Genomic DNA, 16,076 nt, shown 5'->3' with positions numbered 1-16,076 from the left:
CGTAAACAAGATGGCGATTCATCACCAACGCTACCTCCAGTGCTACTTCCCGCTAAATGTCGTATCTTCATTTTACACTTTTCACTTGAATTTCCAAGTTTTTTTTAAAGAACTGTTAGTACTAGAGGACTGTTTCTTAGACATGATAACAAACGAACATCCGCAAAAAATTACACAAACAATAGCAGCTCAGCTAGTAACAATAAGCTTATTGAACGAATATAAACGTGGCGACCACCTACACAACACAACACACGCGCACTGAGCTGGTATGATATCCCTCCGCCAGGCGTCGTCAATGCTCGGAGGCCCTCGGCCGGCGTCGGCTGGGCTCGGCAAGGTTAGGAACCTTGGCAATGGAGGGCACCTCCATCCCCACTCTTTCCTCTCCGCCTGCGGTTGATCACCCCATTAAATTCCAGCGTGAGGAGCTCGGTCAACCGGCCAGAGTCGGCTCAACCGGCACTTGTAAATTTAGTTTGTAAACACGGCGCATACTTTACACACACAGAATCAAATTAGATGCATACAGAAAAAATAGACTAACGGGGGATCTATATTAGTTATTCATTCGTAACTTTTAGTGTATACATACATTTACGTAATTTAACCCCTTAAACTGCTGTAGACGTGTTAAACACGTGCAGTAGCTCAGAGCCATTACCGCGGCAGAGTGAGAGAGTCGTGGCACAGCCAGCGCGGAGCATTCAAGGTTGGATAGTCGACGTTGTGCCGGCACGCTGTTTTTAACAACTGCTTAGGCTCTAAAGATCAAAATTTACAGTTATATTATATTGTTGTAAGATTAAAAATAAAAATGTGTACATGTACATTAGTTGCTGATAAAAATACCGGTACAGTTAAACAATAACAAACTGTAAAGAATATCTAAACTTACCAAATGCATATCCTGATTACTGTTTAAGTGGAATAAAGTTGTATTGTTCATTTGTATACTAGATTATTGTTTATTTACACTATGTACAGTCACTATTTTTCGTTACTTTTTTAATAGTTTTTGAGTTTGTGGTACTCGCCAAAGCACGGTGCCGCGCACAACGCAACTCCGCACATCCTCGCACATGTATCTTGCTTCCCGTCGTTTCTTTTTCCCCGCCTCTGAGTAAACTTGCAAACAATGCAGGGCCTGCATGGTCCCGCCTTCTTTTCGGTTGCAGTTATGTATGTTGGGAAATGCCTCATTGTCAATCTCATAGGTGTATCACCAGATGGACGGCCACCTTTCTTAATAATTTCTAACATGATTCTGGGTAGGAGTTGGAATCTACAATGCCAACAGAAGTGTCATCAAACAAAAAGTTTTCCGGGGTAAATTCAGGAGAATTCATCCATTACATAAGAATACTTTGTAGGGCTGTATCTTTTCTTTTTACACTTTCCTTTTTCTTTTTTGGCTTTAAAGTTTTTGTGGTTTTTTTAGTTTTTACTTTCCTTTTCTTTGGTCCCTAATATTACCTGATTTGGACGTGCTAGGCCCTAAAAAAATCAAATTCACTATTTCAGAAAGGCTTTCTTCTTCATCAGAAATATACCTTCCTCCGCTACATAAGTAGGATCGGCGTCTGAGTCGTCTGCCGGTTCCCCAAACCAACCTTCATCTTCCGACAACCAGGCGTTTTTCATTGTCTAATTGTGAACTGGGTTCTTCAAGGAATTGTCTTATTTCACTTTCGTTATTGTGACTATCACCATAATTATCTCGCACTTAAATAAACAAAGTGTTACACCCACCCAACACTCACTGCGTTTATAAAGTGTGGTTAGACACAAAATAATATTTTGTTGATGTGAACACGTGCTACCGACGTAGTACCAAAAATTATAAACCACGCAGGGACACTTGTGAAGGGGAGCTACATGGTAGTACTGAAAATAGCTGCCAGAGTGCAGTCAATGCTCTGTAGGCAGGCAAAAATAAACAACAACCAGCCGTCATTCAGAAACGTTTTAACACGAGAGTAAGCAGTGAGGACACGACGCATCGAAACGTGTAAAACACGTGAGTAGCGCTGTAGGTTGTCCGGCTCGTGTATTGCTCAGCATTAAGGGGGTTAAAGATAATTTATATTATTTTTTTCTTTTTTTGCATAATGTTGGGGGGGGCAACACGTGCCCCCCCGTGCCCCCCCGGCCCGACGCCACTGATGGTCACATCCTTTATCAATGTGTTAATTCCTTATCTTATCACTTTCACCAGTATTGTACATTCATTCCTTATCTTGTTTTTTGTAAGACCAGTGTCCACATGAATTACTATCTTACCTCCAATAAACTATTTTTCTGCTCAATTTGGTCAAGTGTAGGCTGCCGTGAAGTTCACCTACTGGAGAATACGCTGATTATGGACTTTATTTATGGGTTTTGTGATGGAAATGCGCGTTGGACTCCATGAAAGACAGATTTACGTACAAAAACACGGGTTTTTTTTTTAGAAAAAACTGAAAATAATTCATTTTAGACCTAATTTTTGGAGTTAGACTTTTTTATAACCATCATTGTATCACATTTACATTGCATTATAACCCAAAAAATTTTGTCACACCAAGAGCCACTCACCCTGTATATACTCAGTGTAATATGCTCAGGTAAATTTTTATCATATACAATTTGCTAAGTAAAAACTGTAATTTCTCTCATGTTGGTCTTGTGATATTTTGCTTGATTGTAATTTAATGTCTTATGCTGTGACTTTGTTTTTTGTTGCTGAATTTTGTTATGTTACTATTGTTCAATTTCTGTAAAGTTTATTGTTGTTGCAAAGTTATAATTACATTCTAATTTGGCAGAACGCACAGAGAGTGACATGTAGCTGTGTGTAATTAAGTCGTAAATTATATGAACTGAGCTCATAAAATATGTAATTTTTTAATATACTGTTGCTGGTAGCGTGGTTAGTTTAGTCTTAAAAAAATCTTATGTGATCTGATAATTCTAAAACAATGAAAGAATTCAATATTTACAAGAAAATGTGTGGGTTTACATTTATGTATCAAAGAATTAATAAAATTATGTTAGTTTTGTTGATAACATTAAAATTATTTAAATTTTATATGGTTTTCATAACAATTCCTGCCTTGCCCAGTTTTTCCACGTATTCCAGATCGGTAGACACTCTGACCTGACAATATCACTGGAATGATTACGTTTCTGTTCGTTTTCAAATGTTTCAGTAGACCGAATTTAAATTAACAAAAATAAAATATATTTTACTAAAACGTTTTATTGCATAATAATAAAAGTATGTTGTACCAACGAGTAACGGTAGGAAAAGTACCGGTTACAGTAATGTTTCATACTGATTTAGCCGATCTCCTTTGTTACGAGCCGTACGCCACCGAACGCATTTTATTTCGGAAAATAACTGAGATGCTCCGTAGTCCCGATACTGCGATCTCTGGCCTGTGGTACATCGCAGTCTTAACAAATCTAAAATATGTACTGTAATAAAAGTGAAAGTGTGATGTAATGTTATTCACATGTAATATTTGAAGGAAGCCACTCCCAGTCTTATTTTTTCTATAATATTTTACGTATCATGTTTTGCCTAAATTATACTACAATATTTTATATATGTTTAGCGATAGTTTTCATGTGTATCTTTGTGTCCATTTACTGTCAGTATATAGGGGCAGACTAATGTGAATAAAGCATTATTCGCATGTGGCGTGGGTAAAGTGGCTGAAGAGTGAAAGGCCTACTAGCCCATCCCTGTTAAAAACGAAGCTGTGCGCTCCAGCGCGTGTGTGAGTCGGACGTTGAGCACCTGGCTCGGGTCCCCCGCTCGGAAAATGTCGGAGGCGCTCGGTAAGTTCCGATCCCTTCCACAGCAACTACTCGTTGCCCTCCCTACAACCGATTTTGCCAGCGCTCCAAGCGGATTTTTGAAACATCGTACTGCGATTTCTGGCCTGTGGTAGAGCGCACCCTTAAGATGTTGACCTAATTTGTTTGGTTTGTATTTGACAATAGTGCGGTCACTGTATCCCGCCTGATATCAAGGTGATTCCATGTCCATTTGGAATCAGGACCAGTTGCTGTATAGCGAAGAGCAGAAGAAGCTTGTTTTTGTGGTCGTGGACCGTGGTTCTGCTCTGTAGTAGTCTTTGTCACTGACTTACTGTACTGTACTGTTGCTACGAGCTCCTCGTGGGCCACCTGGATGGGGTGATCATACACCTCGGAGTGAAAGAGTGGAGGCAGAGCCGAACAGTCTTTTGCTACCTACAAATCCTGAGCATGCGGCTGATCAGAGCCGAGCGGTTCCGACAAACTCCTAACATGGTTGATAGCGACCTCAGTTCGGAACGGTTCTGATTTCTATTATGTATTACGAATTAATGAGTCATTTTATATCCAAACATATCTAAAATTCAAAGAAATTATATAGAACGTATACATTAATGTTTATTGAATTAATTATATTAATATTGAACTTTCTTTATAACTCCAAAGACACTTGAAAAAATGTGAGATGGTGCACAACGAACAAAGTGTCATAATTTAATCATATTTTGTATATAGGCTTAAAACTTCGGTACATATATTTATTTCATTTTATTGAAAAGCTATTAAAATTAATAGGGCCAAAGCAACATATTATAATAGAGTCTTGGTAGTAAATAAATTAACAATTACGCCACAAAAGCTGTAATAAAGAGTTATCACAGTAAATGTGTTAAGAAATAGGAACTAAGTGGATTAAAAAAGAAACTTTGAGAGCAAATGTTCAACAAAAACATAATTATAGAAATATAACAAAATCAATCACAACTTACCAAATATAATATTACAAAAAAATGTTATTGGTATACATTTTAAAATATAAAAAATCCAATTAAAAATTCAATTTAATGCTAAGAACACAAGTCTCGAATATTTTGAAAAGTTTAAATGTTTGCATGCATGAATGGTTACAATGAAATTTGAGTGAATAAGAAAATTAAAAAGTACAATTAGCTTGATAAATCACTTGTAAACAAACAAATTTCTAAATTTCGCGAGTAGAGCTGTTTTTAACATCCCGGATGTTTAATCCACCCTCGATTTTTTTCTAGCTACGCCACTGTATGTAACGAGGTTAGGCCTACTCTGTTACATTAGACTTCCTTACGTCTTGTTTGGTTTTTCGATATTCCGTTGTATTGGTGTATTTGTTTGTAGACAAGATTAATTGCCTGTCATCAATTAATTACGTTGTAAAATCAAGGAGTAATGACATAAATTTAATTGCGCTGCATCCTACAACATCCAGCTTTGAAAATGTAATTTAAATATATGCATGCTGTACCAAACTACTGAAAGGTGTCTAACTCAGAGTATTAGATAAAAACACAGTGGTAAATTTTAAGAGGTCTGCCAGACTAATTGCCTGTTATTAATAACGTTGTAAAATCAAGGTTTAATGAAATAAAAATGTACTCGTGCTGAATCCTGCAACGTTCAGCTTGAAAGAGTAATTTAAATAGGCTATATGTGTGCTGTACCAAACTACTGAAAGGGGTTTATCTCAGAGTATAAGCTGAAAATACAGTGATACATTTTAATAGGTTTGCCAGGTACTGAACTAAATTAAATTCAGAGGAGTACAGAGCGAGAATGCGCGGATTGCTCATTCCACTACTCCAATACACGGGCTATCTGTAGTTGGCAGGAGGGGCCCCTCCATCCCTACTCTTTCTCTCCGATCACCCCGTCCACGTAGCCCACGAGGAGCCCGTTACTGTGCTGCGCATTGTTATCTCTCGGTTATCTTTGTCTCAGTGCACAACAAAGTTCGTATCAAATCAACCCAACTTTCTTAAGAAATGAATTAGAACACGATTACACCGTTTTATTCTGTCTTTTTTGTGGGTAAATAATACTCTTTTACCCAATTGTTATTGATTCTAAACACTACAATGGTGAGTACACTGATTGAAAAATAAATTATTTTATTAAAATAGATCTAGTCTAAACAAACAATTACTGCAATTTGACACTAGCTATCAAACATTGTCATTATTCTTATTAGTATATAGAAAACAAAGTGGCTCAGTACATACATTATTCAGTATTATAGCAGTCTTCTATAGTCGGTTATGTGTATGGAATATGTTTATTTGAATCCTCATAGACTATTTCCACAGCTACACAAGCTAAGCCATGATTCACAGTAAATGTTCAAATAATTGTTAGTAAACATTATAAAAGGTTTATTTTGTCTTTTTGAAATAAAACGCTGGAGCTATAATTCATTATTTTTTACATTTTTTGCTTATTCTAATTGCACTGAATATAACTGTATTGGGGTTCAGATCAAGTTTTCTACATTGTAAGTGGAAGTAATAATTTTTCTATCTGTATGCTGTGTTTCAAGTTATCTATATTTGCTAGTGTTATTCACAGAGTAACTTATCTGAGTTTTCCTCTTGGTTAATACTGGAAATGATAATTTCTGACTAGTAGTTTAAATACATATATAGAAATGTGAAATGAAATTATTTTTGACACTACTATTACAATAATTTTTGTCAAAAAAGCAAGAAAATTTGGTGTTGAATAGCTCATATTGTTTGATTTGTTAAGTACAAATAGTTTTCTGTGTGATTATCAAAACAGTAATGCAATTTCTTTTAAAAATCTCAAATTTAATAAAAAATATTTGTAACAAGAACTATGAATTTGTTTTGTAATCTTTTGGTAGAGCAATTTTCATAAAATTCATACACAAATTTTAGAAAGAGGCAGCCCACAGGTTTTCGGGTTTATGGGCCCAGGAAAGTGAATGCATTACTGCTTGTATTGTAGGTATACTGAGACTTTCAATATATAAGATAGTTGTTTAATTTGTAATAAAATATTGTGTTCTAAGAATGAGTTATTTAATTTAAAGGAAAAATAAATGAAAATTAGAGATCGATCAAGTGACTGGCTTTAAATAGAGCCTCAGTTTATCCATAATAGGCTATATTTTGTTCATACCTACAGAATTTTAAATAGCTATTGGTTGTGTAAATTCATGTATAGCAAATTATACGTAGTTAATTAATAGACAGAATGATACATAAATTGATTTAAGGTCTTTCATACACATTTATTTTTGTATTCTGTCTGTTAAATACAAGAATGTAAAAAGCGACATAAGTATCATTATAGATTCCGACAAAGTTATTGGGAAAACAAATTTACAAATATTTGAAAAATGTTTGATTAAAAAAATTGGTGCAATTTATTTATAACAAATCAAAACACATTGCACTAAAAAGGTGTTGTCTGTTTGTGTTTAATGTCTGATCCCTAAAAAGATAAAATAAACACATTTACTTAAATTTTTGTCGTGTTCAGATTTTTTATGATAAATCAAATGCTGATAATACACTTTCATATGTTTTGGGAATAATAGTGATCTTATGCTGTAAGTTATATCACATGTATCACATCACACATGTATCACATTTGTATCAAATAAGATATGTGGTTGATTAATAATCATAGCTCAATAAGTTGTGTGATTCACTTAGTGTATTTCTCTCACTGAACTCTAGTTTTCTTAGTAGAAATTTTATATATATATATATATATATATATATATATATATTTATTTAGATATGAAAAATAAATGTGAGAGAAATACACTAAGTGAAACACACAACTTATTCAGCTGTGATTATTAATCAACCACATGTCTTATTTGAACTTAGCATTGAGTGCCCTTTTAAATAAATTGTGTAATTTTGTAGTATTTATAATATTATTGTCAATGATTGTATAAGTTGAGTTACAAGTATGGTATATGTATTACTAGTGTTACAACACTGAGGATGATTTCTCGATATTTGTATAAACAAGAAGCAATATACATTGTACAACCTAAATCAATTTTTTCCATATGAATCTTTACATAAATGTAAGGTAAACTGACCAAATATCGGAACCTTTTTGTTGGGCTTATTTTTTATTACCTAAATATCCTTAGAACATTACCAAAATTTCAAAAAACTACTTGGCTACAAGGTTTAAACATTTAAATACTGAAGAACTACATATACTTACAAGAATATACAACATATACTTTTTGGTACTGGCGATTGGCACAGGACAAATATCACCAGGGGAAACAATCTTCGAAGTAGGAAGGTTAGGGCTCTGGACTGCTCATTGGTGGTGCACTGCTTTCTGTAGCAGCTGTATTGCCTTCTACTGTAAAGTCTGAAAGGCTAAACTTAAGTCAAAATTCCACACTTTGCATATCCATTGATAGCTGTTTCCATTGTAGCTGTGCGCAAGTAGGCTTGCCCAAACAACCCACGAACTTGGTAAACAGTCACTGCTCTAAAAGGGTGTGCACCTAACCAATTTTCAATTTCGTTTGAATAAGCTTTCTTGAAAGGACCCATAAACGAAACGTCAAGCAGCTGCATTTTATGGGTGCTATGTGGTGGCGATATTTGATGACAGATAATTAAAGTACACTATTCGACAGTTATGTTACATGTAGTATAAGTCGTAACATACCTTTCTTTATAGCTTCAGATGTGTCACCAATTAACCACTAAAAATATTTCAAAACTTAAAAATCACAAAAACTTAACAGCACCGACACAGATCATGGCAGACGTCTCGAACTAGCATGAGATAGTGGGTGGGGGTAGGGGGCATGCTTAAGCTGTTTTCCACTTGGAGCAGCACCTGTCAGCTGAAATACAGTGGTGTCCGATATTATGCAGGTATCCAATATTTGGTCGGTTTACCTTACTGTTAATTTTAGAATGAATGTAGTAAAAACTAAGAAAACTAGAGTTCAGTATGAGAAATACTGTAAGTGAAACACACAACTTATTGAGCTGTGATTATTAATCAACCACATGTCTTATTTCGACTTAGCATTTAGTGCCCTTTAAATAAATTGAATAGTTCTGAAGTATTTATAATATTATTGTCAATGATTGTATAAGATAAGTATGGTATTTGTATTACTAGTATTAATAACACTGAGGCGGGTTTCTCGATACTTGTATAAACTAGAATCAATATACATTGCACAAAATAAATCCATGTTTTCCCTGTGAATCTTTACATAAATGTATTGTTAATTTTAGAATGAAAATGTCACTAGTATTTTTTGTCAGACTTAATTTAGAGTTTTAATGGAAAAGACATTTTTTATATACTTCCACATTAAATTTATTAAAATAGCGCTTTCTAAATTTATTAATTTAGAGTTATTTAACTGTAAAAATAACTCCTGAGGCTGCTGCCATGCTTTTATTGAAGAAATAACATGTTCAAAAGCATGTGCAGAAAATAATGAGTAATAGTAAGTGAATAATCCCACATGAAGTCCTAAATTTATAATTGATGAAATTAAGAGTTCATAGACAATAACATCAAAATACGATCAACATTGTCACACACAGTGAAAATGGAGGGATAAACACTTTCATTGTAATTTTCACAGTTTATTAGATCTTCAAAAAACTCCTTATGCCTTTCACACTGCCATTCTTTTTTATTGTCACAATGTTTCTGTGTGCTCTAAGATCCCAGATGTTTTGTCATGTTGAGATTTTACTTTGGCTAGTGCCAATTAAGTAAGCCCTGATTTATGCAATTTTTGTAGCATACTTCACACACACATAATTTTGATAAGGAAAATGTATTTTTGTTTTTTTAATTTCAGTCATGTTTTTCAGCTAAACTTGGAAGAATTATTTAAGGAGTTGTTGGAAACGTCCAAGTGCCCAGTCTGCTTCGAAAGATGTTTTTCACCTGTTACTTGCTGTATTAATGGCCACACTATCTGTGATAATTGCAAGTTGACACAGCAACAATGTCCAGTTTGTCGATGTAGTTTTTCTTCTGAGAAACACACAAGTTTGAATCAAATCCTTGAAATACTTCCTTCTGAATGTAAGTATGAAGGATGTCCACAGATAGAGAGAAATATCAAAGATCATGAGAAGTGGTGTGGATACAGACCTACCGAATGTAGACTGTGCATGTGGACTGGACAAGTAAATTATTTGTCTATGCACATACAATCACTTCACTGTTTTGCAAGTGCTGATACAAATCGTACAATTCCAGAGTTTAGAATTGATACTTCATTTTCCTCCAAACTCCCACATATTTTATTTGGTCAAGTGTTTTGGAAAATAATTCAATATGATCATGTTGAACAAAGGTTCAGCATGAGATTTGTGTGTATCCCTAATAAAGACGCTAAAATAAAGAAAGAGTTTCTTATAAGAGTAGAGTTTAACTCTGAAGACATCTGCTATCATGCCAGTTTAAAAGTTTATTACAATCCAGAATATGATGAAACTTCTAAAAAGAATCAGCTTCTCTTTGATGGAAACATTTTTGAACATTTTGTAAATGATGGTTTAGAATATAAACTTATAGTAAAACAGTAATATTGGTAGTAAAATCAAATGAATATTCTACAGCAAGTTACGTGTGATAATACAATTAATTTGATTGGGATCTATTGATAACTGTAATTTTAAATATTAAGAAGTTTGTATATGACCATTTGCAGTGGTTTAACTAGGACGTTCACTGCGGCAAAAGGCCCCCATGATGTATCCGATATGCAGCAAAATTTAAACTCATGATTTTGTTTGTTTGGGCTTATGTTCATTCATTATGATTTATAATCATCATATATTGTATTATGTGGTTAAATGTAAGTAATGGCCGGGGCTGTCCAGACAGTGGCCCCCGACTTTTGGCATAGGCATTTTTTAAGAAAATACTTGCACATTTCCTATAAATTAAATGAGACGTTTTTATTCTCTCTTCACAATAAATTAATTGTAACAAAGCAGCAATAATATTATATTTCTACACCTAGTTTTTTGATCAAATAAAGTGTTAATTAATATTTTTATATTCTTGAAAACTAATGTTATAATAGAATTTATAAAACAAAACAGAAATGTAAGCTATTGCAGAACTGCCAAGAGAATAAATACGCATGCAAGAGAAGATAAATGCTTCTGTTTTTGTGTGGAAGTCACCAGTATTTTATATTTTTAATATGGACTTTTTTGTTTTTTCCTGTTAACCTAGGCAAACCACACAAACCTGCTCGCACACGCACGCGCACGCGCACGCCAACACACACACACACACTTACACATATCCAATATGAAAAAATATGCCATCATATGTAATATTATTGCCGTAACTTTTCGGTCGGGTGTCTCTTGATGCAACTACTTTTGAGGCAAAAATAATTACGCAAAAGTAAATTTGCTTGTAAAGCTATTTTTTAAATAGATTTTTTTTAAAGTTATTCTTTAGAGGTACATATTATTTTACTTGTTTGGTTATTATTATTATTGTTTAAGAAAAATGTAGTTAGAACAATTGTTTGCTGTATTCATCTATTTACTAATTAATTAGTATCATGATTCAAGAGCCAATCCTTGACACGGATTTTTAAGGTTTTCATTGTGGGTGAATTTTTAATGTGAACAGGTAAACTATTGTAAAACTTGGGTCTGAGGTGTATAAAAGACTTCTACAGCAAAGAGCTATTCACTCTCAGTGGTCTGATCATGTCCATCTGTCTGGTAATATATCTTCCATGTGTTGTTTGCAGTGGACACCTGGATTACCACTAATTTGGAAAAATAACCATAGAACTGTATATAGATGCCGTAGTGGACACACCTCATTATGTACGAGGGTCGTCCAGAAAGTAAAGAACGATTGCGCATCACGGGCGGCGCAGTTCACCCACCACCGCGGTAGATAGCTTGTTCGTTAGCCACACCTTCTGCCTCAGTGTGAGCTGAGTAGCGGTACCGTGAGGTCACGTTTGCGTCTCCTGTGAAAGTTTAAAATGGCGGCGTTAATTGAAAATCCCGCCAAGTGTGAACTGCGGTTTCTGAATGCACAGAATGTTCGACCTATTGAAATTTATAGGCAAATTAAGGCAGTTTACGGTGACAAAGCTCCAGTCAATGGAATGGCATCACTCGAATTCACCAACAAAAAACAGGAAAGAAAAACCAAATTTGAACACCAGGAAATTGATGGCAACAGTTTTTTGGGACCGAAAAGGCCTAATCCATGTGGAGTTCATGCCGAGAGGCGAAACAATCAACTCAGAGGCCTACATCGAGACCTTGCATCGGCTTCGCCGCGCTATTCAGAACAAACGACGCGGAATGCTGTCGTCGAAAGTGGTGCTGATCCACGACAATGCTCGGCCTCATTGCAGTGCACGAAACAAAGCAGAACTCAATTCTTTCAAATGGCAAATCTTCGGACACCCTCCGTATAGTCCAGATCTGGCTCCGAGTGACTATCACTTGTTTCCAAAGTTGAAAGTGTTTTTAGGCGGAAAAAAACTTTTTTGGGTGACGAAGACCTCAAAGAAGGAGTAAAAACGTGGCTTCATTCCTTGGCGGCAGAACAGTATAACGTCGGTATAGAAAAACTGGTGCCACGCTACAACAAGTGCCTTGACAGTTCCGGCGATTTTGTAGAAAAATAGAGTAAGTTTATAAGTATTTATAAATAAATTTTCATGCTCTTATCTTTTGTTTTTATTGACTTATAACAAAACGTTCTTTACTTTCTGGACGACCCTCGTATATTACCTTTTCTTGTACAAAAAAAAAAAAACTGTACCTTGGCCCAAAACTGTCAAACAATTTAATGAGAAGCCTTCAGGGTAAGATGCCAAGAGGAAGCTTGATGGATGGCAATCACAGGAGCTTTTCAATTCATTGTAAGAATATCTACACCATGAAGGCAACTAAAATAATTACGACCTTGACTAAAGAATTTTTACATACGCATGACACCGTCATAGCTAAATAAATTATTTAAAACTATGATTATTTTGTTCTCTTGCATACATGATTAAAAAAATAACATTCTTGTTTTTAATTATTACACATAATGCAGTTATGGTGGAAGGATTGATTCAATGTGAATTTGAGTTTAGTTCCATTTCACCTTCCGCTTAGTGCAGTGTCTGACATCTGACACTGTCTTAGACTCGACTTTTGGAATCTGGAGTCGACGTCCATCTGAATAGATCCAGTAAGACCATAACAGTAGAGTACCTTGGCAATACTACTTAGTACTTGCCAAGATTCAGTAACACAGTAAGTACCAGCATCACAAGATATCTTTTCTACATTTACACACCCATATTCCTTTTAGTATAATTCTGTATGGAGCATCAATTAATTGATACAAATATCCAAAATGTATTGTTATTGCAAAAAGAAGCTATTCAGTAAACAAATATTTTCAGACAAAAATTCAAAATATTTATGAGCTACACATCAAGGAAACTGTCATAACAGTAAGCCTAGCTAAGGATAATTGACCTAAATTAGGCACTTTCAACAATTATTAAACTAGAAACCTTAGTCAGTTAGCATCTCCACAGACAATCTACAATTTACATGGAAAACCAGTAGTTTCGGGCATTAGGTTTTAAAATAATCTACCAGTTGATATTTCTATTCAAAGTAAGACTATTTTGTTTAAGGGGCACATTTACAAAATTTATATTTGATAATATAATTAAGGTACAACCTGTATACTAGTTAGTAAATACCTTAAAATGATTGTTGCTATTTATAATCTGCACTGTTAACTTAAACTGTGACACTTTTTTTGTATAAAATATCCTTTCGTATTCCAACAATCTAATATAAGTTTTATAAAATAAAACTTTTGTGAAAAAAGCATTGTTTTTTTACAACCCTCTATAAATAAATATGTTATAAATAAGTAAATAATTAGTTACAAATAATTACATGTATTGAATACAATGTCAAAATGTTAATTATTTAAGATGAAGGATTTGAAAGGATAACAAGCATAGGATGCATATTTCTCTTGTTCTAAGTTAAAGAAAAATAACATTTCAGGATATTTGAAGTTCTATTATCGACTCCCTTCTCTGTAGAGAAATGAGTTCACACTTATATCTTCATAATGTAGTCTTGAGAGGAATAGTCTCTAAAATGTGTTTTATTAACAATAGAAAACTTCTGTAAAATGTAGTTTAGTGATACTACTTATCATAAAAAATTACATTTATCAGGACATAACCAATATGAAAAGTCAAATAACATTCAGCAACATAAAATATTTCACTGATTATTGTATTGTTTCTAATCCTTTGTAATTAACACAAACTTCATTGAACATATTACCTATCACAGAATCCAAAAACCACTGAATAAACAACACTTTTCTAATACACCTGGGTCCGTAACCAATCCATATGATATGGTACACTGGTGAAAGAAGCAAAGCTGTAGTAGGGTTTGTTGTTTATATCCAGCTTCAACTTTGTGCTTACAATGCCATATACATAGTGGTTTCCATCAAACACGAATGTCAAGCCTCCCCCACTATCTCCTTGCTGGACAATAGACACTGAAACAGAACATTCCATCATCAGACAAGGATCTACTATAAAGTAGATAGTACCACAACAGGACTTTTACAGGTTTGTATTGTCCTCAAGCTCTGTCACAACTTGTATGCATATTATAAATATAAAATAAAAAGTAAGTTGTTTTATGCATTGTCTTGCGCAAGACATTTTGTTGTTGCACAAAACATCCATATTTCTAGAAAATGCACCAAGAGGATGTTAGAAAGCAGGCTTTTTGTGGTGCACATGGCCTCATGCACAGGGTCATTACCTATATTAAAGCAGATTTTCACTGAAAGGAAAATTTTTCTTCCTGTGTTTGGCTATATGTGAGCTATATTACATTATTTTTGTTACTACTGTTGTAAAATAAAAATTGCCAATGACAAAGGTAGTGTTTATTTGTAGGGTTTTGACAAGTTAATTTTAGAGCAATCTGTCACAAAAAAATTACAAAATTTGACTAAGAAACGTACCATGAGAAGAACATATAGGAGAGTATATGAGCATATAGAGAGGATGCTTTAAAACACCTTAGTGTACAAGTGGCATAAAAGTTTACTTAAAGAGCACTTTCAAATGTCCAAGATGACCTCGGAATGGGCACTATTCTACATTTACCACAGATGATAATTTTGTCTTCATTTGAAAATCATGGACATGAAAACTAACAGAAATATCCATGGTATATCCTCTGAATAGTTGATATTCTACATAGACATACCGTAGAGTAAATTTTTAGTGACAACAGGTCATGATTACGCCTCTTTGTTGGAATCAATTTGTGTCTGTCTGCAGGCCGTTTGCTGATCCTAGTGAATGAAACCTGCGTATTTCTTTTGTTAAAATCCTGTTATCAATGGGGCCTGGCCATCTCACCTACCCCCATCTCCTTGCTCCTGGCCCAAACAAATGAATTGCCTTAGTATATGTTAGACCAGCGGAAGTTTTAGTGAATAATTAAAAAAGTTCAAGACTTGTGCGGCTGCAACTCCAATTATTGTTGTCAGTTGTGACTTTCATAGTAATTAGCATATTAGTGTTCAAGGGGTCTCAATTTTGCATTTTTGAGAATTTTTTATTTTAGGTAACTAAGATTTTATATTTGTTGCAATTTTAACAAGTATACTTAGATGAATTTTATTACAGGAAGAAATTATAGTTTTGACATATCGCTAGGGTGTCTTTATTTAGTTTTTTTTTAATGAATGTTATTTTCTAAACAAGAAAAATTTTTAAAACTTTGTGAACTATTTTTGGTTTTCTAAAGTCTGGAAACAAAATAAATACACATGTTATCGCGTGACTTTCATCTCATTTTAATTTCACCTTTGAAATTACACTTTAATTAAGTTCAAATTACTATGTATCATAATTAATTAAGAATGCAGTGTGTGGAGGTGCTCACAATATATTTATAAAGATTTATTTCATGCATTGTGTTTTTTTGCAAGTTTCCAAACATGTTTTCTTCTATACAAAAATAATCAGAGTAAAAACATCCTGGTGATATAGTTGGCATGGCTGATCAAGATGAAAGTTCAAGATGAACAATGTGACAGACATTAGGACATAGTGCTTTATTTCTGATCCACAAACATAACATTAGTCGTCTAAATGAAAAAGAAATGTCTGGTTTGAATACACATAACTCTTC

At 34.2% G+C, this 16,076-nt stretch overlaps 1 protein-coding gene and 1 long non-coding RNA gene across 2 annotated transcripts in view; one reads left to right on the top strand and one right to left on the bottom strand.

The window, feature by feature from the left end:
• The first annotated feature begins 5,585 nt into the window (after positions 1 to 5,585).
• LOC124375032 lies at positions 5,586 to 10,815 on the top strand. The gene is made up of 2 exons (XR_006923640.1): positions 5,586 to 5,921; positions 9,693 to 10,815. It is a non-coding gene; the product is annotated as an uncharacterized LOC124375032 (long non-coding RNA).
• A 3,042-nt stretch (positions 10,816 to 13,857) lies between these two features.
• Positions 13,858 to 16,076, bottom strand: part of LOC124375023 (modular serine protease-like) — a 41,900-nt gene continuing 39,681 nt past the window's right edge. The window contains exon 13 of the mRNA XM_046833156.1: positions 13,858 to 14,418. Coding sequence (XP_046689112.1) covers positions 14,234 to 14,418 — 185 coding nt within the window. The 3' untranslated portion in view covers positions 13,858 to 14,233. The remainder of the gene's footprint in view (positions 14,419 to 16,076) is intronic.

This window comes from Homalodisca vitripennis, chromosome 1 (assembly GCF_021130785.1).
Source record: "Homalodisca vitripennis isolate AUS2020 chromosome 1, UT_GWSS_2.1, whole genome shotgun sequence".
Lineage (NCBI taxonomy): Eukaryota > Metazoa > Arthropoda > Insecta > Hemiptera > Cicadellidae > Homalodisca > Homalodisca vitripennis.
Note: the sequence above shows the minus strand (reverse complement) of the source record. Positions and strands in the feature narration are given on the sequence as shown.